The 27,953-nt window shown below is 54.6% G+C and overlaps 1 protein-coding gene across 6 annotated transcripts; it reads left to right on the forward strand.

Annotated features, from left to right (window-relative positions):
* The first annotated feature begins 808 nt into the window (after positions 1-808).
* Positions 809-27,912, forward strand: ADA2 (adenosine deaminase 2). Of its 6 annotated transcripts, XM_004286256.4 has the most exons (10): positions 809-889; positions 3,341-3,661; positions 5,403-5,628; positions 6,747-6,957; positions 19,641-19,768; positions 21,149-21,239; positions 22,493-22,601; positions 24,629-24,786; positions 25,290-25,492; positions 25,692-27,912. In XM_004286256.4, the coding sequence occupies exons 2-10, from the start codon at positions 3,349-3,351 to the stop codon at positions 25,789-25,791; spliced, it is 1,539 nt and encodes a 512-aa protein (XP_004286304.2). In that variant the 5' UTR covers positions 809-889; positions 3,341-3,348; the 3' UTR covers positions 25,792-27,912. The 6 variants fall into 6 exon arrangements, 5 of the variants coding, with proteins under 5 accessions (XP_004286304.2, XP_033273296.1, XP_033273297.1 ...); XM_033417403.2 differs by lacking the exon at positions 809-889 and having other exon boundaries at positions 2,832-3,661; XM_033417404.2 differs by lacking the exons at positions 809-889; positions 25,290-25,492; positions 25,692-27,912 and adding an exon at positions 25,083-25,262 and having other exon boundaries at positions 2,818-3,661.
* The last annotated feature ends 41 nt before the right edge of the window (positions 27,913-27,953 follow it).

A 27,953-nucleotide genomic window follows, 5' to 3' on the forward strand; every position in this document is an offset into this window, starting at 1 on the left:
GACCCGTGCAGCACCGTGTGCAGCCCTGCTTCTACGAGCTCCACTTTCAGCCCAGGAAACTGAAGTACAGAGCGTTTAAATGACACGGCTGAGGTCACACCGCTGTGCATGGCCAGGCTGGTACGAAGCTCGGCCTGATCAAAGCCTCTGGGCATCAGTGCTGTGTCCACCCTGCCTTCCCTCCTGGAGGGGCTACCCTTCCCACCTCCCTCGGCCTCCCAGCCCTGCATCCTCCACTGTCCTTCCCCGACATCCCTGATCCTCCATTGTCCTTCCCCGACATCCCTGATCCTCCATAAAACATCTACCTTTTTGTTTCTTTTTAGCCACGCCGTGCGGCTTGTAGGATATCTGCTCCCTGACCAGGGATTGAACCCGGGCCCTCGGCAGTGCAAGGGCTGAGTCCTAACCACTGGCCCTCCGCGGAAGTCCCAAACATCTACCTTTTATTATACCTGCCTACTTGTTTACCTGCTGTCCAGTGGGCTGGCCCACACTTCACCCTGCGCTTTGAGGAGGGGAACACATCCCAAAGTTCGTGAGCGGGTCTGAGTGCCTCACAGGGGTCCGTGTGGTCCAGAACTATGTTCCGGGTCATACAGGCACAGTGCACCGCGACTCACACCCCAGACAAATGAGCACAACCCACCTGCACACAGACTCGCGCACACACACACAGACACACGTGTGCGTATAACCCCCAGAAATGCACACGCACACACGTGGATGCTCACACACACGTAGAAACATGCGCACGCGGGCGGCCCTCCCTCCCTGGGCTGCAGGGAAGTGAAACCCCTTGGGGAAATGAAACGGTCGGGAGTCTGGGCTTCCAACGGGCCACTGGGGGGACAGAGTCCACGGTCACGGTCGCTGAAGCTGCCCCGAGGTAACTGGGGTCTCCTGGGTGGGGTCCGGGGACCAAGGCGTGTAGGTGGCTGGTGGCACTGCTGACTCACCTGGGCGGGGGCCCTGCCCGCGGGGTGAGTCCCGGGAGTGGGGTGGGGGCAGGGCAGCCTGGCTGCACCACCTGCTGCAGCCCAGGGACGTGACTCAGGCTCACGGATGCACCGATCCTTTCTTCTGAGCCTGCAAACAAGCTATTTCTGTAGAGCTTTTATGCACCTTTTTTTTTTTTAGAAATTTATTTAGTTTTTATTTTATTTATTTTTGGCTGTGTTGGGTCTTCGTTGCTGCACACGGGCTTTTCTCTAGTTGCGGCGAGCAGGGGCTACTCTGTTGTGGTGCGCAGGCTTCTCATTACGGTGGCTTCTCTTGTTGTGGAGCATGGGCTCTAGGCACACGGGCTTCAGTAGTTGTGGCGCGCGGGCTCAGTAGTTGTGGCTCACGGGCTCTAGAGCGCAGGCTCAGTAGTTGTGGTGCACGGGCTTAGTTGCTCCGCGGCATGTGGGATCTTCAGGGACCAGGGCTAGAACCCATGTCCCCTGCGTTGGCAGGCAGACCCTTAACTCCTGTGCCACCAGGGAAGCCCCTACGCGCCTTCTTCTAAAAGGGAGGGAGGACACGAAGTGGCCGTGTGGACGGGATGACCCCTCCTCCTGCGCGGCCGGCTGCTCCTGACCTGCGCTGGACACACTTCGGTCTGGCCGGCGGGGAGGAGCCCCCAGGTGCTGGGCACACAGATGCTCTGGGATCCTTGGAGAGGACCGAGTGGGAGGTTTGGGGGTGGTGGCCCTTGTTAAATGTCATGGGGTGAGGGGACAAGGGGCGGGGCCCTTGGTGGAGGATGTTAGGGGCGCTGGATGGCTCCGTGATGGGGATGGCACAAACCTCACTGTCCTTCTGCCTGGAGATTTCAGCTTTGGCAAACACTGTCAACCGAGGAGAGATTTTAGGACCTGATGAAGTGGCAGGGATTCTCCGAAAGCCCAGCTCTCGGATTCCGGGTCCAGCCCTGCCACGCTGCCGTCCCAGTGGATGACCATCTGGTTCCTTCTGAAAATCTCCCCCTGCGTTTCCCCCTGCGTCTCCCCTGCGGTCTGGTATAATCATTGAATAAACACCTAGAATAATTGAGAGCCATCCCTGGAAAGAACCTTGGACGATGTGTCTTGACGGCCAGGCTCTCCATTTTTGTTGTATTGCTGTAACTCTATTTACTTAACATTTTTCTTTAAATTAACTGCTTTAAGTTTTTTATTCCACCTGAACAGGGATGACACGTGTATCACACTTTGAGAACCACTGATGTCATCCAATTCACCCTTTTCTGCAAGTGAGGAAACAGACCCACAGTCGTGAAGTGATTTGCCCAGAGTCTCACCAAGACGTGCTAATTTGGGGCTGGGCCTGGGGTCTCCCCATTTACAGTTTTGATTCTTTCTGGTGGAAAGCGTCATACTCTCATGTGTGCAGAAACAATTCCTAAATGTGGTTCCAGTAGTCAGCCCAGGTCAGGGTTCGCCCGCAGAGCCAACTGGGGCAGTTCCTTCCTTCTTCCCTCAAATCCCTGCTCACTGGAGACCTGGGTCAGCTGCTCTCTGGAAGCTCCTGGAATCTTTGATGCTAATATTCTGAAATGTCAGGAACACATGTCGCTGTTGAGTGACTGTGCTGGGTGCCTGCTGGGTGTCTTGCCAACCCGGGGTGGGGGTGGGGGCAGGTCTTCAGTTCTGGGACAACTTCTTATAGTATTTATTTCCTTTTTTTCTCCCATCTATTTTTTCTTTTTCCTTCTGAAATGTCTGTTATTTGGGTGTTGGATTTCCTGAACCAATATTCTTCTCTCCTATTTTTGTCCTACTTTCTAAAAGCTTCTCTTCAGTTCCATCTTTTATATTGCTTGTCAATGTTTTAAATTTCAGCATTCATGTTTTTAATTTCTGAAAGCTCATTTTGTTTATTTTTTACACCGCCCTGTTCCTGTTTTGGGGACACATAACTTTTCTCATCTCCGTAAAGATATTAACTATGGTTCTTCTGGGCCTTCTTTCGTTTCCTGTGCTAGTTCCTTCTCTGTGTTATTTTTTAAGTTCCTTTGTTATGCTGGAGCCTTTCTTCATAAGCCTCGTGATCCTCTGCTCTCCGGTTGTATTTAAAAGTGAAACACTAAAAATCCGATTTCAGTGTTTTCCTGTGCATGTCAGCAGGGCTCGCGGGGGAGCTCTGGGAGGCCTCGTGATGAACTTTTATGTGGGGAACCCCCCCTTGTCTGTACCCAGAGGTCTCTTCTCTGGGATCTCAGAGAAGGAGAAGCGTCGTGCACATGCTGCCTCCTGGTCGTCTGAGTGTAGGATGGGAGGAGGGCGGTCCAGCTTCAACACTAAACTCTTCAGCCTCCCCCTTCCCAAGTCTCCAGCAGAGCGACTTCCTCTTCCAGGCGTCCCAATGTCCGTGTCAGGGCGGCCAGCCCTGCCCACGCTGCTGCTGGCCGTGGCCATGTCTTCTTTCTGCTCGGCCGCATCCAGAGACGAAGCACGAAACCGGCTGTTGATGAGAGAGGAGATGATGCGTATTGGGGGGCAGCTGGTGCTGAAGCAGGAGGAGGAGCTGGCCAACCAGAGGCTCGGGGCCCTCAAGGAGGCTGAGATGCAGGAGGCCCTGAGGGCGGGGAGCATCCCGGCCAGCATGCACTTCTTCCAAGCCAAGAGCCTCATTGAGCAAAGTGCAGTGTTCCACATCCTGAAGAAGATGCCGAAAGGTAGGGGTCAGAGGGGACGGTTCTGGGGTCCTGGGGACATCAGAGGGACTAAATTGGAGCCGGTGGGTCTTGTTTTGAGTGGAGCCCAGACTCCACTGGGGCCCTGAGTCCTAGTCCTTGCTGGTGGACTCGGGCTGGGGGCTCCACGTGGCTGCCGTCCACCCTGAAACCAAAACCCTGGCTCCGAGGAGACTCGGCCTCAGACAGGCTCCGAGGGGACCGGGCAACCCTGGCGGGGCTGGAAGTTGTCCCCTGTAAGAACCCTATCCCTCCCTGCATACGTTCTTCTAGCCTTTCCGGGGGCTAAGTTACTGAAGAGGATGCGTCCTGGGTAAACAACACATTTCTAGTACTTCACTGCTACTGTCCACTGGAAAAAAATGCACAGCGTGAGAGCTGGGAGTTCAGTTTTATTTGGGGCAAGATGAGGACTATAGCCCGGGAGACAGCATTTCAGATAGCTCTGAGAAACTGCTCCAGAGAGGTAGGGGGAAGGTCAGTACCTACGTGATTTTGGTGAAGGGAGAGTACATGCAATGAAGCACATGTTGTTTTTGGGTTTTTTTGTTGGTTTTTTTTTGCAGTACCTCTCACTGCTGTGGCCTCTCCCGTTGCGGAGCACAGGCTCTGGATGCGCAGGCTCAGCGGCCATGGCTCACGGGCCCAGCCGCTCCGCGGCATGTGGGATCTTCCCGGACCGGGACACGAACCCATGTCCCCTGCATCGGCAGGCGGACTCCCAACCACTGCGCCACCAGGGAAGCCCGAAGCACACGTTTTTTGCAGGCGGTTTCTGCTAGTCACCAAGAGCAGACGTCACCAAGAAGGATCTTAGTGTTTTTGTAAATATGAAGAGTTAGTTTTTCCCAGAGCACAGAGGGCCTCATTTCTGATCTCCACCCTGAACTCCTTTCAGGGGGTTGAAGGTCAGCAGCTGCAGCGGCTCATGATTTAATCCTCGTAGAGGTAGATGGCGAGGGCCAATCTGCAGGTGACGCTACTGTATAGACGCATCGCCGTGAACAGTAGAACAATCATGGTCCTGAGCACGTAGCTTGCAGCTGCAAGCTTTCTATACTTTTTTTTTTAGTATCACAGAGATTAAAAAATGTAAAGACTGTGAGGTTGGTAAAGCAGCCTCCCTGTTTAGAGAGGGGACACGCCAGAGCTCGCACAGCGGGACGCCTGCCAAGGGGCCAGTGTCCAGGCCAGGTGCTCAGACGCAGCCGGAGGGCAGAGGGGGTGAACCCTGAGCCTCGAGTCGGTGCAAGGTCTGAAGGAGGCCAGAAGCCGCAGGGCTCGGCGGGAAGCAGGAGGTGGGCAGGCCGCATGTGGGGTGACGCGGAACAGGATGGGGGACTCAGGGACCCTGGGCCAACAGGCTGGCGTGGGCGGGCGGGGGCAGTCTTCTCACGCCCCTCACGCTGCGCTGGGCCCGGAGGACTCATCTGGGGGTCAGGCTCCCCGTGGGAGCTGGAAGCCAATAGATGGAGGCCAGCCTTCTGATTGCAAACCCGCCTGCGGCCTCCTGGATGAGACCCCCCAGGGCTCCTGCTGGTGGGGGACACGGTCAAGGAGCCAGGAGGCCGGGCCACCCCGGGACGAGGCTGCCACAGACGGAAAGGGCCTCGTGTCCCCAGGATCGTGGCCCCGTAGAAAGCCGCGCCCCTCTCATCCGCCTCTGCTGGGCTCTCGGCCCCCCGCTGCCCTCGCCTCACCCCACCCGCCCCTCTCCCTGCAGGGGCTGCCTTACACGTCCACGACTTCAGCATCGTCAGCGTGGACTGGCTGGTGAGAAACGTCACCTACAGGCCCCACTGCTATTTCTGCCTCACCCCGAGGGGGACCCCGCAGTTCAGATTTGCTCGCTCGACTCCCCCCACCCTGAACACAACAGAATGTCCCGCGTGGGTTTTGCTGGAGAAGTTTCGAAAGGGGCTGCCGAACGTCACCGAGTTTGACCACAGGTGGGTGGTGGTTCGGGAAGAACCAGTCTCGCACCTGCGCAGGTGGGCTTGGCGTGTGCGCTGTCCCCGTGGGACAGACCCTTCTAGAAACAGCTGGCATTAAAGAAGTCCGGAGGCTTTTTCTCTTAACTTTACGGGATCCTTTGCTTCACCAAGGCATTCAACACCTTCCCCACCCGCAGCAAGTTCCTGGTACATTTAAAATCCGATTTGACCAGTGACACTGCTGCCGCACCGAACAGGATTTGTCTGGACCCTCAGGAAGGCCGGAGACAAGGGGATTCCCAGCTCCTGGAGCCAAGAGGCCCAGGATGGATGAAACAGCCTGAAAACACGATGGCCAGCTTCCTAACAGACTTGTATACAAACATTATAATAACTATTCTAATCGTAGAACCATCTACAGAGGGCTTTCTTGAGGTATTTCCTTGATGAGTAAGAAAATGCAGCCCAGCCTGCATTTTAAGGAGGTTGCCCAAGGCCACACAGCTGGTAAACGGCTAATCAGGGAAGTAACCTGGGTCCTGTACCGCCAAGTCCACAACTATTTCCATCGGACCTCGGGCTTGAGCTTGCTGGGGCTGCCACAATGGAATACCACAGGCGGGGTGGCTTAAAGAATACCAGTGTATCTTCTCACAGTTCTGGAAGCTGGAAGTCCAAGATCAAGGTGTGGGCAGGTTTCTCCAAGGCCTCTCTCCTGGGCTGGCAGACGGCCGCCTTCTCACTGTGCGTGCCTCCCTGGGGTCTCAGACACCAGCCCTACTGGGTCAGGGCTCCACCCTTACGACCTCATTTAACCTTAGTTACCTTCTGAAAGTCCTCATCTCACATTAGGAATTAGGGTTTCAGCATCTGAATTTTGGGGACACGATTCAGTGCATAGCACCCTCCAAGGGGAGCTTGGTCTGAGATGTCCGTTCAGTGGGGTCAGCCTGGCTAAGAGGCCAAGGGGGACAGCAGAGCCTGGCTGGTGGGAGCATCCTGCCAGGTGTCTCCTGGGGAGCACTTGGAGGTCCCAGGGCAGGAGGCCTCCATCAGGGAGCCTGGGCAGGAGTCCTACAGGCCGGGGTTGACGGCCTGCCGCAAGCCCCTGCCTACCCTTTGTATCCTGACAGCCTGCTGAGGAATTTCACTCTGGTCACCGAGAACCCCCAGGAGACTTATGCAAACCAAGACGCAGTCTGGGCCAAGTTCGAGACCATCTTCTTCGCGATCGCGGGCCTCGTGAGCTACGCCCCGGTATTCCGAGACTACATCTCCCAGGGCCTGGAGGAGTTCTACCAGGACAATGTGCTGTACCTGGAGCTCAGAGCCATGCTGTACCCGGTGAGTCCATCTCTGCTCAGGCTGGACTCTCTGCTCTCACCCTGCAGGGCTTCACGGGCTCCCCACCCTGGTGCTGCATAGGACCGAGGGCCGGCTTCACCCCCAAGGGGCCTGGTGCCTTTCCGGGGGCCATGTGAGCAAGAAGCCCTGGGCGGGCCCTGCAAAACTGGACACGTGCCCCTCACTGCCCGTCACCTCCCTTCCCTCGTGATCCCCCTGGCCCAGCTCCCCCGAGACGCACGGGGCGTGCTGATGCCTGGGCACCTGCCCTGGACTCTGGGCAGTGCCTAGTGCCCAGACCATCCTTGACCGTCTCCTTTCCTATCCAAATGCGCTACTGTGAGTCCCATAGGATGATGCCCTTGGTGCAAGGCCCGCTGAGCCTTTCATCTGGTAAATGGGTCTAGTTGCAGGTAGAGTGAGGTCTGGTGAGTTCCTGGGGGCCCTCTCTGTGGAGCACGGGGACTTCTATGGGCAACAGAGACATTTGATTTGACTTTGAGGAAGAAAGGTCAAAGAGAAAAAAAAGGAAAAGATTGAGAAGAGTCCAGAAGTATCCCAAAGTGTCAAAATATTAACAAATCGCTCACAGGCCCTTGCATGTTGGCCAGAAGCAAAGGGCGATGGGGTCTCAGGTACCGGAGACGGACCGACCTCAGCTTTGCAGACCTGAGCTCGGGGAGGCAGCGGGGTGGCTGGGGCTCCAGCCTGGGGAGGCGTCCCACAAGGAGCCCGGGCGGGTCAAGTGCTGCGAGCGAGGACCCTTCTGCTGGGTATGGAAGAGGACTTTCCTGAGGACTTTTGCGGGGAGGTGGGGATTGGGGGTTGAGGGAGTAGCCGAGGTACTGGAAGGCTCTGCCAGTACCTTCAGGGGGCTCACAAGAGTGTGTGCATTGCGCTGTAGGGGAGCACACTCGCCCCCCAAAGTGTCACTTTGGCATGTGGATTATTTCGAGCTGAAACAAGGCCCAAAAGACTCAGGAAGAGCCTCTGACCTTCCCCCTAAGTGACTAAAAGCACCTAAAGGGCCTGTTCTCAGCATAGAGCCGCACCAGAGTCTCTGCAGAGAATACGGCCGGGTGTGGTCGGGGGACCCCTCAGGGCCTGGACACCAGAGTCCACTCTGTCCCGCTGTCCCTGCTGGCCCAGCAAACATGTGTTTACCAAACACTTGCTTTTTATCACCCTGTGAATTGCCTTCCTCGCCTTTGAAGTCCCAAACCCCTACCCGCAACATCCTCTTTTGTCTTGAGCTGAAGATGGTATTTAAGGTGAGGGCTTCAGCCATTTGGGTGAGCGGCTCAGTCTTCCTGGGTCTCTCCCACGTAGAGCTGTTGTTAAACTTTTGCTAGATTTTCTCCTGTTAATCTGTCTCATGTCAGTTTAATTCTCAGACCAGCCAGAACCTCGAAGGGTAGAGGGAAATGTCTCCCCCTACACCCCGACAGTTGGCCAGCTGGCCTAGGCAGCTGGATTCAACTTTACTGGCTGGACACCCCTGGCCCCAGGCTCCTGCATCTCTGAGATCCTGGCAGAAGGTGAGAATCCTTATCCTGTCAGTTTGCTGGATCTCCGCCTGCAGGGGCTTTTGGAAACAGGAGTGGAAAGAGTCCTTTTTCTCTTTTCTAAAATCAGATTAGCAGGAGAAAATATTTGTGGAGCTAGTTCTCGGGCCTTAGGGCCTCTGGGTAAGTGAATTTGGAAGAGAGCTCTGGGCTTGTGAATCCTTTTCCTCCCAGAGATGGTCGCTGTTTTTCTGTGTTTCTGTCTTTTGTATCACAAGGAGGAAAACCATTGGTCTGATTGGTTTTACTTTTTTCTTGTTCTCTGTCTTGAGAGTTTGGCCTCAGCACCAGTGAGAAAACTTGGCTGGTCCTGCCGTCTGGAAGGCGCAGGCACCAGGGCATTGGGTGGCCAGCCGGCTAGACTGGGATTCCTAGCTGTCACCTCTGGTCGGAAGCACAGGCCACACCTGGGCTTGCAACCAGCGTCCTTGTCCAACTGTGCCAGCTCCCGGGGTTTGTCACAGGGGTCTCCGTCCACAAGGGGCCTCTGTCATCTCAACCTTCACGGCCGCCTTTGCTTCCTTAGACCATCCTTGGGGGTGAACTTTCTGGAGCTTGTGAGGCTGTGTCCTTTGCACTCTCCTGGGACACCTCTTTCGTTCATGGTTAAGCCACGGAAAGCCTTATGGTGTGAGTTGGTATTACGATCTTACTGTCAATGGCCAGAGGATGGATACTTTGAACTGGAAAAACTTCTAAATTGGTAAATTTTTTAGAGACCTCTCCTTGTAAACACCTGTTTTATTGGTACCAATGTTAAGACCAAAAGGTTACCTTAACTCAAATGAACAAAATGGTTTGGGAAGCCGTATGGAATTCAGTGTCCTAGCTTCGCCTCATGGGTCTTACAGATGCTAATAAAAACGGTCCATTAATTAACAAGGGAGTGAGAAGAAGGGTGAAGTCGGGACTCTTTCCAACAAGGTAGACATTTGTAAAGGGTTATTAAGGGGAGAGTCACAGGACTGGTCCCAGCAGTGTGGGAATCTATAGATGGTTATTAAGAAATGGGATGAAGGGCTTCCCTGGTGGCACAGTGGTTGAGAGTCCGCCTGCCAATGCAGGGGACACGGGTTTGTGCCCCGGTCCAGGAGAATCCCACATGCCGCGGAGCGGCTGGGCCCGTGAGCCATGGCCGCTGGGCCTGCGCGTCCGGAGCCTGTGCTCCACAAAAAAAAAAACAAATGGGATGAATACAATGGACATTGATGGGATTAAAACAAAGGTTTTGATAACAGCACTACCTAAGGCTGGGTGGGCCAAAGGGACCCCCCGCCAGCACCCCCCAACATGAAAGGGCCCCAAACAAGTCCTCTCTCTTTCCCCCAGTTTGGAGAAGTTTAAAGGCCAGGACGCAAAGCTGACACCTAATAAGCCGACCTGAATCCCGAGGGCAACAGTCAGGCTGATTAACCAAGTTAAAGATTGACAGGAGGGCCTGGGTCCCTGGGGTGGACTCCGCACTGGGGACCCAAGGCCTTTGACAAAGGAGGGTGGAGGGAACTTCCCCTGACCCCTCGAAGCGGGAGCCCCAGGAGCTGTGGCACCAAAACCGCTTGTGGAGCCGAGTTGTGGTGTGAGGGTGGACGAGGTTTATAAAGCTTGGAATGTTTGAGGAGTGTTTGATGGGAAGAGATGTGATGTCCAGCTGAGAACTCTTCCCCGACAGTATCCAAACTGGTCTGTCCATTCATCCAAATTATTGAGTGTGCCAAGGCCTTGCCACACTCAGTAATTTGAACTGACTTCAAGGGTGGCACTATTTTGGTTTTCTTACCATATTCCATGGTCTTTATTGGCTCAGAAATTTTACTGTTTGTACACCCAGAAGCAAAAGGGCTCCAGAGGACTGACACACATTGACCAAAGTCATAAGAGACAGATGTATACACAAGAAAGTCAGAATGCAGTTTTCAGAGAAAATTGTCAATCAGACCAGTCACGTATGCTTTCCCATCAGTAAATTCTCTCTTGAAGACAAATTTTTTTTAATTGAAATATAATTGATTTACAATGTTGTGCCAGTCTCTGCTGTACAGCAAAGTGACTCTGTTTTACACATATATACATTCTTTTTTTTTTTTTTGAGTATAACTGCTTTGCAATGTTGTGTTAGTTTCTGCCGCACAGTGAAGTACATCAGCCATACACATACACGCATCCCCTCCCTCTTGGACCTCCCCACTACCCCCCCACCTGACTAGGCCATCACAGAGCACCAAGCTGAGCTCCCCGTGCTAAGCAAGTTCCCTTTAGCTATCTATTTTACACATGGTAGTGTACTTATGTACATTCTTTTTTTAATACTCTTTTCCATTATGGTTTATCCCAGGAGACTGGATATAGTTCCCTGTGCTATACAGTAGGACCTTGTTGTCTATCCATTCTAAATGTAATAGTTTGCATCTCCCAGCGCAACCCCAAACTTCCCGTCCATCCCTCTGCCCCACCCCACCATGGCAAGCACAAGTCTGTTCTCTACGTCTGTGAGTCTGTTTCTGTTCTGTAGATAAATTCATTTGTCATATTTTAGATTCCACATATAAGTGATATCATATGGTATTTGTCTTTCTCTTTCTGACTTACTTCACTTAGTGTGATCATCTCTAGTTGCATCCATGTTGCTGCAAATGGCATTATTTCGTTCTTTTTATGACTCATATTCCACTGTATATATGCACCACATCTTCATCCATTCATCTGTTGATGGACATTTAGGTTGTTTCCATGTTTTGGCTATTGTGAATAGTGCTGCTATGACCGTAGGGGTGCATGCCTCTTTTTGAATTATAGTTTTGTCCGGGTATATGCCCAGGAGTGGGATTGCTGGATCATATGGTAGCTCTATTTTTAGTTTTCTGAGGAACCTCCATACTGTTCTCCATAGTGGCTGCACCAACATACATTCCCACCAACAGTGGAGGAGGTCCCCTTTTCTCCACACCCTCTGCAGCATTTGTTATTTGTAGACTTTTTAATATTACCATTCTGACTGGTGTGAGGTGGTACCTCACGGTAGTTTTGATTTGCATTTCTCTAATAATTAGTGACGTTGAGCATCTCTTCATGTGCCTACTGGCCATCTGTATGTCTTCTTTGGAGAAATGTCTATGAAAATCTTCTGCCCATTTTTCGATTGGGTTGTTTGTTTTTTTGTTGTTGAACTGTATGAGCTGTTGGTATACTTCGGAGATTAAGCCTTTGTCAGTTGCATCATTTGCAAATATTTTCTCCTGTTCCGTAGGTTGTCTTTTTGGTTTTTTTATGGTTTCCTTGGCTGTGCAAAAGCTTATTAAGTTTGATTAGGTTCCATTTGTTTATTTTTGTTTTTATTTCTATTGCCTTGGGGTGAAGGCAAATCTTAACTTCTCCTGAAGCCAAACTATCTGATATTTTTGCATTCGGAGGCTAATTTTTAAATCCTGGGTGGGATCCCTAAACTGACTCTATTGCCCTAGTTTGACTCGAAGGGTTCGGGGACCCTGTCGTGGAGGCTGCGCCAGCCCTGAGAACCCGTCCTTTCCGTCCTGAGTCAGTGCCCCCTTTCCCCCACTTCCAGGTCTCTACTCTCCTGTGTATCCTGGATGACCCCCTTTTCCTGGGATATGTTCACACCTCCTTGAGGTCGGCCCAGGTGAGGGTGTGCATCTCCACCGGGATCTGGTGATTGTTTGTCGGTTTCACTCTGAGCACAGACCTGCAGACCTATTTCTGATTCTTGGGAAGTGGGAGTGGGCCTGACCTCGGCCCCCAGGAGAGTCTTCGTCAGCCTTGTGAGTAGTCAATAAGTCCTGGGTACAAACGATCCTTTCAAAAGAAAAGAGAGGGTCCAGTCCCCCTTCTACTAAGAGAAGAATTTCGGAAAGAGATGAGCTGGCCCTGGACTAGCCCGTGTAGGGCGGAGGACAGTGCATCTCCCAGAGCCGTTAGTCCCCTGTTTGGCCTGAAATCCCTTCCTTCGCCCAGCCTGGGCCCCGCCCCTAAGCCCATCCTCCTCCGGAGTCTGGTTTAAGCCCTGCCTCCACCACACACCCCCACCTTCCTGGGACTGGCTTCCTCTCCTGGAATCCCCGTGTGTATGTCAGCCCCGGTTTCCCAGCGAGGGAAGTGACTGTGAGTCATTTCAGACCCGGCAGAGTCCTCCAGAGGCTCCAGGGGTGATAATCACGCTTAGGGGGGTAGGTGTGCATGGGACTGAGTTGGAGGTGCTCTTTGGACCCTGACCTCCCAGGGTCCCAGACCTTGGGTCTCGGGTTGGACTAGGGAGCTGCCGAGTTAACTAGCCAAACGCCCGCCCCCCGCTCCCCTTGGTTCCCATGCAGATGGTCTGACCCAGGCCGCACTTCAAGACCTTCTGAAAGCACTTTATCTGCATGGTCTCCTCTGAGCCTCACCACCTGCACTTTGCAGATGTGGAAACAGGCTCAGAAGGGTGCAAGAGCCTGACCCAGGCCATGTGGGCAGTGAGTAGGGATGGGCCAGGGGCCGGGGTGCTGGGCTTTGAGAAACCCTGTGGGGCTACACGCATCTCAAAAGGAGCTCCCCGAGGGGCTTCCGGCCTGGGGGTGTCGCTTCCTGTGGGCACATCCTGGCAGCTTTCGCAGAGTGGGGAGTGGGAGGGAGGCCTGCCCTTGGGGAGGGGACTTGGGCTCCGTAGGGGGAAGGGGAGAGGAGGGAGAGAGGTGCCGAGCGAGGGTCTGAGCCCCTGGGGAGGTATTTGGGGAAGCTGCAAGGAATTGGGCCTTGCTTCCAACCCCCCGCCCCCCTCCCCACGCCCCTTGGGGACACGTGGCTCTGGGGTCTGCCCTGGGGACCTGCCCAGCCAGCCTCTCTCCCCACCTCCTCCGGCACCCAGCCAGGGCTCCCTGAAGGTGGAGGGCGGCTGGGATGTGGGCTGGGGCGAAGACTGAGGGGGATGGGATTTGCTGTTTGCTCTGGTCTGACCCTGGAACAAAGGGCCCTTGCAGTCCGGAGTCTTTGCCTAACGCCCCCTTAGCCAGAGTAGGGGAGCCATCAACACATTAACAACTAAAAACGTCTGCCCTGGAATTCTTTTCTGAGCCCCCTGCCTCCCCCTCCTTGCCTGTGGGGCTAATTCAGGGCCTGGGATGCTGTTGATGGACTATGCCACTGCCCAGCCTCCTATTGTGTCACTAATGCTCCATCACAAAGGCCACTCACCCGTAGCAACAGTTGCTAGGCGGGTCTGAGCTCCTGGGCCTCATCCCCGCCCCCTCGGCCGGAATAGGAGACTCAGACTGGGTCGGGCCAGCCTTCCGAGAGGAGCTCCCAGGGGATTATGCACAGGAGCTAGCCCAGCTGGCATTTACCCGTGGGCGGTCTCAGGGTGGGGGGGGGACACGTCGGGGGCGAGGGAGCTCAGGATGGTTGTTCGCGGACGGCTTCCTGGATGCTGTCACTTGTGTAACCAGCGGTCCCACTGCTCCCCTTACCCACTCCCAGGGTTTTGTCCTGGGTTCTTAGCAGAATCCTTCATTAGAAACTCCACCTGGCTTTTTGCTCTAGTGACCCGTGTTTCACGTCATTGGTGTTGCTCTGCGGAATCCCGATGGCCGCGCTTCCCTACCACGTTGCGCTGTGATCGCGCTCTAAACAAGGCTGTGAAATCGACGAACACGGTAGATCTCCAGCCTAGAGGTACATTATTACATGAGAATCACCTGGACGAGTTTAAAAAACCAGGTTCTACCCCCAGAATTTAACTAATCCGGGGTGGGATCCAGGCATTTTCTCCTCACTAGGTGGTTGGAGACTTTGAGACAGCGCCCCTCCACCACGATGCCGCCGACCCCCAGCCCCCCGCTCCAGCCAGGGAGCCTCAAAATTCTCATCTGTAAAATAAGACCTACCTAACAGTGCAGTTTTTAGGATTAAATGAGATTGATGGAAAGCTCTCGACATATGCCTGGCACATAGCAGAAGCTCAGTTCACGCTTTTTAAGTGAATCCGGCTCTAGAAGTGGAAGCTGGTTGCATTCGGAACTAGAGCTTCTGAGTCCTAGTTTCTGGTCTGACACAAGCTAATTGTGTGACCTTAAGCAACGCTGCCCCCACATTTCCTTTCTGTTCCTTCAGCTTCAAATTCTGTAATTCCATAATATCATAGACAACGGGAATTTGTAATCTTGTACTAGTTTAGGAAAGTAGTATGTAGTTTGAATAACTTCCCCACAAATATGCACCGCCTCAAGTAAACTGCAGGATTTGAGATCATCTAAATTGGGTCCAGTGTGTTTTAATCCAAGGGGGCTTATTATAGAGACACAGCCGCTTCTGTACCCCTGAGCCTTAGATGAACGACAGACCCCTTCTTGTACTTACAGGTTGTCACATTCTTAGATGGTCACTCATCTTCCTATAGGACAACTGCAGATTTGAGTTGTTTTTCTGCATCTGGCCATAGGTTGCTGATAACAACACGGTATTACTAGTTATCATTTCTTTTTTAAAAATTTTATTAGGGTAGAGTGGCTTTACAACGTTGTGTTACTTTCTGCTGTATAATGGAGTGAATCAGCTATAGGTATACACATATCCCCTCCCCCTTGGACCTCCCTCCCGCGCCCCCATCCCACCCATCTAGGTCCCCACAGAGCACCGAGCTGAGCTCTCTGTGCTATACAGCAGGTTCCCACTAGCTATCTTTTTGACAGGTGGTGGTGTATTTATATCAAACCTAATCTCCCAGTTCATCCCACACCCCTTCCCCCGCTGTGTTCACATGTCCATTCTCTACGTCTCCGTTTCTATTCCCGTCCTGCAGATAGGTTCATCTGTACCATTTTTCTAGATTCCACATATATGTGTTAATATACGATATTAGTTTTTCTCCTTCTGACTTAACTTCGCTCTGTATGACAGACTCTAGATCCATCCATGTCTCTACAAATGACCCAATCTTGTTCCTTTTCATGGCTGAGTAATATTCCATTGTATATTTGTACCACATCTTCTTTATCCATTCATCTGTCAACGGCCATTTAGGTTGCTTCCATGTCCTGGCTATTGTAAATAGAGCTGCAGTGAACACTGGTGTGCATGTATCTTTTCGAATTGTGGTTTTCTCAGGGTATATGCCCAGTTGTGGGAGTGCTGTGTTATTATGGAGAACAATATGGAGGTTCTTTTAAAAACTAAAAATAGGGACTTCCCTGGGGGTGCAGTGGTTAAGAATCCGCCTGCCTGTGCAGGGGACACAGGTTCGAGCCCTGGTCCGGGAAGATCCCATATGCTGTGGAGCAGCTAAGCCTGTGAGCCACAACTACTGAGCCCGAGTGCCACAACTACTGAAGCCCACGCACCTAGAGACTGTGCTCTGCAACAAGAGAAGCCACTGCAATGAGAAGCCCACAAACCGCAACTAAGAGTAGCCTCCGCTCACTGCAACTAGAGAAAGCCCGCACACGGCAACGAAGACCCAACGCAGCCAAAAAGAAATAAGTAAATTTATTTTTAAAACCCCCTAAAAATAGAACTGCCATATGACCTAGTTATCATTTCTGAGTGCTTTACAAATATTAACTGATTTGATCCTTGCCACAAGCCTCTGAGGTGTGATTGGTTTGGAATATATTGTAGCTCACTGGAGCCAGAAGGCGGACCACAACCTCAAACCAGCTGAGAACTTTCCTCTGAGGCTTGGCTTCAGAGCCTGTTCTAACTGCACCAGTGCGGCTGCGAGGGGCTGCAGGTCTCACCCTGGAAAGGGTCTCCACTCCTGCAAGTGGGGGGCCCTTGCGCTTTCAGATTCCCATCTTGGTGCTCCCATCAAGGCTGCAGTTTCTTGGGCAGAGGCTGGAGGCCAGAGGGGCATGAGCTCGGGGCCTGGGCAGCCCCAGGGGAGACTTACTGGGGTGCCAGAAGACCAGGAAATGCTCTGGATGCGGCTTCAGTGTCTGCCCTTGTGGCTCTCCGTGCCACGGGAACTAGCAGTGGGACCGCTGACAGAATCCATGAGTGCGAACCACCCTGAGTGCATCAGGCCTCCGTGGCACCTTTTGTGTAGCCATGCAGACTCGATTAACCTGCCAGGGTTCTTCCTTTAGGCAGAATATCATGTGTTGATCTATATATTTAAGTTTCTTTCTTTTGTCTCCTATGCCCCCCCAACATCCATCTATCCACCCATCCCCTAAAACGTGCTGCGTGGGGCTTACTTTTTTTTTTTTGGCCGCAGTGTGCAGCAGGCAGGATTAGTTCCCCAACCAGGGATGGAGCTCACGTCCCCTGCAGTGGAAGCGCGGCGTCCTAACCACTGGACCGCAAGGAAAGACATGGCACTTTTTTTTTAAATTGAACTATAGTTGGTTTACAATGTTGTGTTAGTTTCAGATGTACAGCAAAGTGATTCAGTTACACACATATATATGTATCTATTCTTTTTCAGATTCTTTTCCATTATAGGTTATTACAGGGTATTGAGTATAGCTCCCTGCGCTGCACAGTAAGCCCTGTCTTAGTATTTTTAAAGCTGCAAGTAGGGATTTCCCTGGTGGTCCAGTCGCACTTCCACTACAGGGGGTGCAATTTCGATCCTGGGTTGGGGAACTAAAAAAGAAAGAAAAAGGTGCAAGTAGACAGCACTCTTCTTAGGTTAAAGCTCGTTTCTGGAGCTCCTCCTCTGGTCCTAGGAGAGCAGGTGGGAAGGTCAAGCGACAGGGACCCCGTTCTCAGGGATCTCCGACCCAGCTGGGGTGTCTGGACAGGTGACTTGTAATGACGGAGCAGTCAAGGCACGGGGCAGAATTCCGTCCTTCCCTTCTGCAAATCAGGTGGGTAATGCCAAGATGACGTCAGCTAATAATTTTGGGTTGAGTTAATACAATGGTTCTCAAACTTTTACTCACAAAATCTTTGAGGATCCTAAAGGGCTTTTGTTTATGTGGATTATATCTACTATATCCTGTATAATATAACCAGTATTAGAAACTAAAACTGAGAAATTTTCAAAGCACAAGCCTACACAATTACACCATCTATTTTGTGTCAGAGCAATATTGCCATATGTGATGCAGCTTCTGGAAAATTCTGTACACTCAGAGAATCAGAGTGAAAAAGAAAACATCTCAACATTTTTATGAAGACAGTTTTGAATTTGTAGACTTTGCAAAAGTCTAGGGGACCCTCAGCGGCTCCCTGACTATCCTTTGAGAACTGCTGGAGTACAGCATCAAAGATTTGAAGATTCTAACAGAATGCCTTGATCAGTAACAGGAAAAGCATTCTTTTAAAAAATCCTTTGGGGACTTCCCTGGTGGTGCAGTGGTTAAGAATCCACCTGCCAATGCAGGGTACATGGGTTCGAGCCCTGGTCCGGGAAGATCCCACATGCCATGGAGCAACTAAGCCCCTGCACCACAACTACTGAGCCTGCCCTCTAGAGGCTGCACCAGTGCAGCTGCGAGGGGCTGCAGGTCTAGTAGCTGCGAACCACAGCTACTGAGCCTGCGTGCCACAACTACTGAAGCCCATGCACCTAGAGCCCGTGCTCTGCAACAAGAGAAGCCACCGCAATGAGAAGCCCACGCACCGCAACGAAGAGTAGCCCTCGCTCGCCACAACTAGAGAAAGCTCGCGCGCAGCAACGAAGACCCAACGCAGCCAAAAAAAGCCCCACAAAACTTTGTAAGTAGGAAAGGAAGAAAGTAAGTTTCCTTTACCTTCTTACGTTCTGTTCTTGGGATGTGCAAATTAAACTGACAAAAGCAGGGCTTCCCTAGTGGCACAGTGGTTAAGAATCCGCCTGCCAATGCAGAGGACACGGGTTCGAGCCCTGGTCCGGGAAGATCACACATACCGCGGAGCAACTAAGCCTGTGCACCACAGCTACCGAGCCTGCGCTCTAGAGCCCATGAGCCACAACTACTGGGCCCGTGTGCCACAACTACTGAAGCCCGCGTGCCTAGAGCCCGTGCTCCACAACAAGAGAAGCCACCGCAATGAGAAGCCCGCACACCACAACGAAGAGTAGCCCCCGCTCGCTGCAACTAAAGAAAGCTGGTGCGCAGCAACGAAGACCCAACACAGCCAAAAATAAATAAATAAATTTATTTAAAAAATAAAAAAAACTGACAAAAGCCACATTAACAGGAGAAAAGGCATAGAAATTTTATTTGATGTCAACGTTTAATTTTTACGTGCATGGAGACCTTCATAGAACAGAAGTGAAGACCCAAAGAAGTGGGTAGACCAGGTTCTTATATGTTACAGTATGTTAACAAATGGTGAGAAATTGTGGAAAAGCAATAAGACAAAGGAAAAGAGGTTTGGGCTTCCAGGTGCAGTAAATTGTGGGGAGGTAAGTGTATGGGGGAACTAATAGAAGACGGGTTATTTTAGTCAGGTTCGTCTGTTCAGATCCAGCTCGGGGCCCAGTTTCTGTCTGCAGTGATAAGGGCTGTTCTCCCGGAATGGGAGCTGGAAGGGGGTGCCTTCACGGACAGAAATGTATGTCCTGCTCTGAGGCAGAAAGGAGGGCACAGAGCTCTGTCTGCTTCTGTGCTTCTTAATTGCCTTTAGCTCAGAATAATCCTTATGTAAAAGTGGGATCTTTGGGGGCAGCACATCTGATACCCCTCAGGACCCCCAGAGATGGACAAGCAAAAAGCCTGCTCTTCCCCACTGCATGTTTTCTTCTGTCTCACCTACTGTGCACCCCTGGTCTTCCCACTCTGCCCCTGACCATTTCGCTCTTGGTGTCCCTAGTGGCTTGGCCACCTCAGGGGTCCCCTGCCTCGGGGTGGGAGAGTGGGGAGATGAAGTGGGTCCTTGGAACACCCTTTCTGGCTTGTGTCCTGTCGTCAGCTGGCCTGTTCCTCATTCGCTGCCCAAACGCTTACTGAGCACCGACCATGTGCCAGGCACTGTTCTAGGTGCCAGGACCCAGCCTTGAACAAGAGGCAGACATCCCAGCCTCGTGGCACCAAAGAGCATTATCCCATTCGGGGCTGGGACTTCTGATCAACCTCAGAGGCCGTCACAGGCACTGAACAAGGAAATCACAGAGTCTAACCTAGTTTTGGAGACTGTTGGCAGCTGGGACTGGAGATCTGCTCTGCTCACCTCTGACATCTGGTCGGGACCATGCTTCCCTCGCAGGTGTATGAACTGAACGGGACGGTCTACAGCCCAGAGTGGTCGGTGAGGTTGTACGAAGAAGTGGCTCGTAATTTTGCAAAAGAGCATCCTGGGTTTATCGGAATCAAACTCATTTATTCGGATCACAGGTGAGAGCGAGCACGGCTGAAGCTGAAGGGGCTAGGAGGAGACGGGGGTGGGGCGGGGTGGGGTGGGGGGGTGGGGGTGGGGCGGGGTGGGGTGGGGGGGTGGGGGTGGGGCGGGGAGGCTGGGGCCAGAGACCCCGGGGGACTCCACGTGCCGTAGCGGGAGTGCAGAATCCACTCTGAAATCCTGACCAGGCTGGAATGAAGAACTGTGGCAACTTTCCAGATCATTGCAGGCTGTGACCCACACCGGCCTGGGTCATCAGTTACGGGTTTAGTGTTTTTGCCTGAATGTTTTTTGCTTCGATCTGCGGCCGGGTTCTGCCTCACGGCAGCCACGTCTGTGTGGAGACCTCTGGGAGCTGCAAAGAAACACGCACCCTTGCCCCAGGCAAGAGAAGGAGGCCTCCGCGGAACTCGGATTTTACCGCGGAAGGGTCTCCCTTTTGTCGGAAAGCAGCCGGTCTGGACAGTCGGCGCCGTGTCCAGCCGCAGGGTTTGGGGAGGGAAGACCCCGCCTGCTCGGCCCCCCGCCGGGGGAGGCGGAAGGGCAGTCAGGCCTCCCTGGAGCCCCCTCCCGTCCTGGTGAGACTTGGGGCGGCCGGCGCTGGTGGGCCAGGGTGGAACTGGCGGTGGTGGATGGCGGAGGCTCCCGGGGGCCGGTGTCAGGAGCGCGGCCGCACGGCGTCCCCTTGGCGCTGGGGACGGAGGCAGCTGGTCCCGGTGCAGAGGAGGGACGGGCAGGTGTGGGGCTCACAGAGCCGGGGATGGAACAAGTGGGCCGATGCCTCGGCCCCATCACGGACTTGCGCCTTTTCTCTTTGTGCTTCCGTGGTGTCGCTCCCGCCTTTTCCCTGCCCTGGGCTGGAAGGGAGAGACGTGCAGGGGAGAAGAGACACTTTGGTCGTGTGGTTTCTGCAGTGCCCGGGCCTTGCTGACGGAACCAGGGCCCAGGTCCAGCTGCCCTGGCAGGGACTGGGTGGCCTGTGGTGTTTCACAGGTGCCCAGGGAGCAGTGGGCTGGGCACCTCCAGGACCATCCTCTCAGGGATGCGGGGAAGTTTCGGGCATGGCCGCTTTGCTTCAGTCAAATGCAGACCAATAAAACTGCACTATTTGTTTTGACCCCGTGGGTCCCCGTCCCCACTGGCTTTCCAGAGCCTACGCTCTCTGTGGGCCCCGCCGGAGTCCTTGAAAGGGTGGATTTGGGCAGAATTTCTCCGTGATGGGGCACCTGGGGGGCACAACAGCCTGGATGGGGCGGGGTCGTGTGGGCAGGGCGGCTGGGTGCCCTGGACGAGGCCAGACTGGTCGTGAGGGGCGCTCACTACACCCACTGGCCCCGAGGAGCCTGCGCCCGTGCTTCTCTCCATCTCTCCCACAGGTCCAAAGATGCGTCCACCATCACGAAATCCATCCAGACAGCCATGGAGCTTCGAGCCAAGTTCCCCGGGATGGTGGCGGGGTTTGACCTGGTAATGGGCCCAGCCCAAAGCCCTCCGGGAAGAGCTGGGTGGCCGGCACCACTGAGACCCTCCCTCGGGGCCTGGGGGGGGGGGAAGGGAGAGCAGAAAAGTTCAGAAAAAGGCTAGAAAGGGAAGCTCCAGAACAAGGAAGGGCCAGGATGAGGGGCTGCCCCCCACTCCCCGGCCTCTGCCCTGCTCTGGCCTCAGTGCCCACGACACATCGCTCTTCAAGCTGCAGCCCAGGGCTGGGGTGTCTGGAAGGAGACGTGGGCCTGGGCCTGAGCGTACCGTCCAGGATCCAAAAGCGGCCCCGCCCCCTTCACCCCAGCTGTTTCCAAAGCCCCCTCACCCCCCTGCCCCACATAACAGCCAGGCCACACTTCAGGTGACAACTCCGTAATCTCACTCAGAAGCTACATTAATCTAACTGGCCAAAGGCACCCCGACCCCTCTTCCAGAATGTGCACATTTCACTCGAGACTGTGCTGAAGCCCTTACGTTCAGACCCGCCAGGGCCCTGGGAGCGGATCTCAAGGAATTGTTTTCTTTGGACCAGGGTGTCCTCCTGGGGTCCTCGGGGGCTGCTCGAGGGATCCGGCCTCTCCAACCCCTTTTCCCCTCTGTCTGCGGCGCCTCCCGACCGGTCCCTACAGGACTCAGGTGCACCAGTCCTCGAGGGAAGCCGGGCTGGTGTTGTTCAAAGGGTCGGCTGGGGTCTGCACTCCGTCCTGCTGCGCTGAGCACCCAGCTTGTGTTATCACGAGGGTGTCAGCGCCCCTCCCCGCCTTCTCTCCCAAGGCTCTCTCAGTCCCGGCCCTGGGGGTGGGGCCCCCTTTGAAGAGCCAGACTTTGGTGCAATTGCGGTCGGGCTAATTACGGCTGAGGGACTCTGCTGGGAGCTGCCAGGCCCGGGAGCCCAGGGGTCGAAGGCCACAATCCTCCCGACCCTGGTCTAGGGCTCAGGCTCTCCCGCCCTCTCTGTCTCTGTCTCTGTGCTCTCTGAGTCTCTCTCTCCCCCAACAAGGAGCTCGGGCTGGAGCGCAGGGCTGGGAAGGCCGTGTGCAGGATAGCACGCAAAGGCTGGGAGGGTCGAGGTACAGCCTCTGAATAAGGGGGAGTTCTTCCGGGGCAACGCACTCTCTTTTTCTTTCCCAGTCCTGCTACTGGTCCCTCTCAAAAGGCTGTGTGCCTGAGGCCTCAGCAGCGCTGGCAGGTACAGGGCTGCAGGGCACACCAGCAAGGCCCCCCACTCTGTCCTGCAGGTGGGGCGAGAGGACACGGGCCACTCCCTGTATGACTACAAGGAGGCTTTGATGATTCCAGCCTCGCGGGGCATTAAGCTGCCTTACTTCTTCCACGCCGGAGAGACAGGTGAGCCTATGACCCCGTCGGGGACAGACGGGGCGATGGGCAGGGGCCCTGGCCATCTCTGAGGGCACGGACGGGACACCGGGAAGTGGACTGACAGCCCCAAGGCGTCTCGCGGCACCTGTCCCTTTCACGTACATTATCACATCTGTCCTGACAGCAACACCCGGAGAAGGAGGGACAGCGATACTGGGGCAGCTGCCCTTCACACACGTTATTCATAGCTCTCAGCCGGTCCTGCCAGGAGGGCGCTTTTGCCCCCATTTACAGGTGAGGAGCCCAGGGCTCCAGCCAAACACAGTAACTGGTCCACGGTGAGGAGCTGGGAACCTTTCTGATGATCTCCTTTTTATAAGGCATGAACTGTGCTCACTGGTCATCGCTCAGCCTCCAGACATTCCAGACCTTAAATAAAACACGTCGACCCTCAGCAGAAGCAGCACCAGGTCACAGCTGCGACATCAGATCCCAGGGAAGATCTGGGGGGCTTAGACCTGCTGCATCCCGACTGGCACCCCTCAGAGCACCTTGGGCTCCTGCCACCCAAGAAGCCCTAGGAGCCAAGGGCAGAGCCGTGGGAGCTGGGATTTCATGGCCAGGCTTAAACCCTTGTGTCTCATCATCTCTCAGAGGAAGGCTCCTGTGCACTGATCTCTCAGTTATGTATTTATTTAGGCTGCCCCGGGTCTTAGATGTGGCACGCGAGCTCTTAGTTGCAACACGCGAGCTCTTAGTTGCGACACGTGGACTCTTAGTTTTGCCGTGCGGCACGCGGGATCTAGCTCCCTGACCAGGGATCGTGGAGTCTTAACCACTGGACCACTAGGGAAGTCCCGCTAGGGAAATCCCGCGTGAATCTCTTTTTCCTGACATTATTTTCAAGTCCATTTAGGTCCAAGCTGTTCTAGGAGATTTAAAGAATTGTTTATGGGGGTGGGGAAGTGGAGATGGTGTGTGGGGGGGCGTTAGCCTTGAAGACCACGTGGTTTGGTTGGGAAAATCATACTCACCTCTGTGAAATCATCTCAATTCCAAGATGCATGGTCCTAGGAGAGGATTTTGCCAGGACTTGGGTATTTAATACCTTTAGTTAAAAAGAAAAAAATCTTTGAAAAGAAGTAGTAGTTAGGAAACTAGTGAAAATCTACCTGAAGCACATGCCCTCCAGCAGTGGGAACACGTGGGTTTCGTTCCCAACAGAAAAGTGGAGTTTTCACCTTTCCCATGTGAATCAGTCAGGATGCTTCTCCAGGCATGGGGCCCTCACACCTGGGTCTCACAATTAGGTCTTCTGTGATCTCCTGCAATAAGCAACCTCTGCTTGCTTTCCGGGTCCGGGATTTCACCCCACTTGGCCACAGATATGAAGTCACAACCAGGCGTGACCAGAGAGGAGCTGTTTCCTCCAGGGCACCTCCTTGTACTGGGGGGAAGCTGCAGGAGTCCTCACCCGCACCCTCCCTCCCCAGGCTGGCAGAGTCCGAACTGCCATTCTCACCTCCAGCGAGGCCCTGCCAGCGGGAAGCCGCCTCGGGGTGGCTGGTTCCTGCCGGCTGCTGCCGTCCTGCCACGGGTTGTCCCGAGAGCTCTGTTACAGATAGAAATTAAAGTTCGTACAAATCATTAGAGTGACCGAGTCTGCAGCACATTGTTGTAGAGGATCCTACACATAAAATTCCCAGAAAACAGCTCTGGAAACAAACATAAAATGGAAAGAAAGAATATGGACGGTGGGTCGGGTAGACCAAGGCTTGAAACCCAGTTTTGCTGCTTCCTGCCTGAGGACCTTGCTTGAGTTTATAAAGGCTGTGTGGGTTTCAGCTTCCTCAACTGTCACATACGCACATACATACGTACGTACCTATAGGCAGGCCGTACCTCTCTTCAGCATCGTCATAAGGAAAACGTGTGCGCGTGTGCGCTTTTGTGTTAATGGTCCCTTTTCCTGCTTGGGGAGTCTGGGCCTTTCACCTGCAGATTGTCTGTGGGTCCCATCCATCCTACTGAAGACCCACCCCCTTTATTCCTAGACTGGCAGGGTACTTCTGCAGACAGGAACGTTCTGGATGCCCTGATACTGAACGCGACCAGGATTGGCCATGGGTTTGCTTTGAGCAAACACCCAGCCGTCTGGGCTGAGGCTTGGAAGAAGGACATCCCCGTCGAAGTCTGTCCCATCTCCAACCAGGTACGCAGGCTCCCTGGGGCCAGTGGAGGGCACTCTCCTCCCCCAGCCACGGCCAACCTTTCTCCTGCATAATCTCTCCGTTAACTCCCTTGGTTTCTCTGTCCCTCCACTCTCGCACTTCCGGTCGTGAAGTTATGTAGGAATGGACTTTGCCTAAACCATTCATAGTAATGAGGGGCCCCAGTGGGGCGGGATTGCGGGTGAAGCTATGGATGAAGCTAAAGGGGCCCGGGACGGACACGCAGGGGGTAGCGTGGGTCCCACTGCCGGGCAGCTGCCTGGGGCTTTGTGCTTAGGGCAGCTGCTGCGAGCAGGACCAAGAGAGACCAGATGTTTGTGGAGAAGACGAGGACTCGCGGGAGGACCGGCTCTTCCCGCGTCAGGACCGCCCAGAGCCCCGATGCTCGGGACAGTGACGGGGACGGCAAGGCCCGGTTATACTCGCGGCCTCGCCTTCCTCGTGACGGCTCTTCACGGATGCACGGTTGTCTCTGCCTGCGCAGGTTCTGAAGCTGGTGTCTGACCTAAGAAACCACCCTGCAGCTGTGCTGATGGCCACCGGGTACCCCATGGTCATCAGCTCTGACGACCCCGCTACGTTTGGAGCCAGAGGCTTGTCCTATGATTTCTACGAGGCCTTCATGGGCATTGGGGGGATGACAGCCGACCTGAGGACCCTCAAACAGCTGGCCGTGAACTCCATCAGGTGAGCGTACCTGTTCTCTTCGGTCACCGCCTTTGTTGACCGCTCCGAGGTTTGGGCTGAGGCCCGGAGGTTTCCGTGCTCTTCTCCGCATCGTCTCCTATCCTGTGACTGCTCTCGGGCTGGGGACATGGTGCCCTGCCAGCATCCGAGGTCCCCTCCCGCCCCTCCCTAGGCTGACCCGGGTGCCCCGCCCCCGCAGGTACAGCGCCCTGTCGGAGCCGGAGAAGCAGTTTGCCATGGCAACCTGGGAGGAGAGGTGGCAGAAGTTTGTGGCCCAGCTGGCAAGGGGCCCCGAGTGAGGAGACGGCCGTCTGTCACCCGCTGCCTCTGCTTCCCTCCGCCCCGGCCTCGCCTTCTCTCCGCCGGTGTGGAACCCAGGGAAGTCACCTCCGTCTCTTTACCAGAACCGACGTGCGAAGGCCACCCTCAGCCTCCACCTTGCCCGAACTCTCAGAGCCCTCATCAGTGGACCCCACACACCTCGTGGAATGTCCTCCCTCGGCCTCGGTGACACAACCCCTCCGGGTTCCTGCTTCCCTCCGGCTGCAGCTCCCGGGGGGGCCCCATCCCCGCACTCCTCTCGGCTGGTCTCGGGTGGGCGTCCCTCAGCTCAGCCCTGCACTTTGGTCTCCGCTGCTTCCCTCCCCTTATCTCTCTTCACTCCACACTCTTCTCCTGGGTGGTCTCGTCCACTCCTCCCCTTTAGAAACCGCCTACTTGATGATGATTCCCAAACCTGTGGGTGATTCCCAATCAATACACTCGCTGGCCCACAGGAGCCTCGGAGACCAGCTCCGAGCAACGCTTCCCTCCCAGGCGCCTCAGTGACTGGCATGTCCGTCCACGCGGCGCAGAGGTCGTCAGAGGAGTTCTTGCTGCCCCTGTTCACCCACCCTCCCCACACCGCTGCTGCCCGCCCTGCAGCGGCTGTATGCACTCTGGCCTGACTCGCAACAGTCCCTAGCTGCTCTCTCTCTTCTCTTTGCCCTTTCCAGCTCGTTCTCCGGGAGCAATGACTGTTTAAAGTTAAATTAGGGGCTTCCCTGGTGGCGCAGTGGCTAAGAATCCGCCTGCCAATGCAGAGGACACGGGTTCGAGCCCTGGTCCGGGGAGATTCCACATGCCGCGGAGCAACTAAGCCCGTGCGCCACAACTACTGAGCCTGCGCTTTAGGCCCTGTGAGCCACAACTACTGAAGCCCGCTCGCCTAGAGCCCGTGCTCCACAGCAAGAGAAGCCACCGCAATGAGAAGCCCGCGCACTGCAACGAAGAGTAACCTCTGCTCGCCGCAACTAGAGAAAGCCCGTGCATGGCAACGAAGACCCAACACAGCCAAAAATAAATAAACAAATTTATTTTTAAAAAAAGTTAAATTAAACCAGGGTCCTCCATTGTGACAAGTCTGTGCACTTAGGAAACTCCTGTCCCCACTGGGCACGTAGCACCCTGTGAGCCGGGGTCCCTCCTACTCCATCCCGCCCCGCATGGGACTCCAGCCTCGGTGTCCCGAGCTCTACCAGCCCCAGGGCCCCCCTGGGTCTCTCTGCCGGGAATGCTGCTTCTCCCGCTTGTGTCTGACTCTTGTCACCCTCGGGCTTCATGTCCTTGTTTCAGAAAGGCTTCCCCCTCGGGGCTCCTTGCTCTTCCACTCCACCGTGATGTGTAATGATCATGTATTTAGTTCTGCGGGGCCGCCCTCCCCCACGCTGTCATCTCCCCGTGGACAGGCACGAATGACCGGTTCACGTCCACCGCGAGCCCGGAGCCCAGCCCGTGCCCAGTCAGCCCCCAGTAAACACTGTGTTGCAAGAACGGACGTGCCCTGTTCGTGCTGAGCTGGGGTCGGGTCCCGGCTCCCAGCCTGGTCTCTGGGAGAAGGTAGGCGAGGAGCTGGCCCTGGCCTCACGTGGCCCCAGGCTGCGAAGGAGAACCGAAGAAGTCATTACACGTGCCCTGTGGATGCGGTGAAGCCCACCCTCTCCCTGGCTCCTGGCTCCTGGTGCTGGGACAGCCTTGCTGACTAGGGTGCTCAACCACAGGCTGGTATCCAGAGGGAACCAGATGCCCTTGAAGACCTTTTGATTCATGGCCTTAACCAATCCCAGCAGGGGGCACACGGGTCCCAACTGAGCTGACTTCCATTCAATGAATGGTGACAACGGAACTTAGCAGAATGGGCTTCGGTAGCCAGCTGCCACGGTCATGGGGGTCTCCCAGGGGTGTAGGGTCTCTGATTTGGGAAAACTAACCAGCTGTGGTGCCTTCGTGCCGGTTCAACAGGCAGAGTCCCCGCAGAGAAACAGAAACACCAGCAGAGCCAGACCGGGACTCGCCAGGAGGGAGGGGCCGTGGCCCCCGGGTTCTGCGGCGGGCAGAGAACGTAGAACCTGTTTCACTCACTCCTCCTGTGACTTCCCAGAGGGGCCCTGACATACAGGTCTTCGGGGAAAACTTGTGTTAG

The sequence above is a fragment of the Orcinus orca genome, chromosome 11 (genome assembly GCF_937001465.1).
Source record: "Orcinus orca chromosome 11, mOrcOrc1.1, whole genome shotgun sequence".
NCBI lineage: Eukaryota > Metazoa > Chordata > Mammalia > Artiodactyla > Delphinidae > Orcinus > Orcinus orca.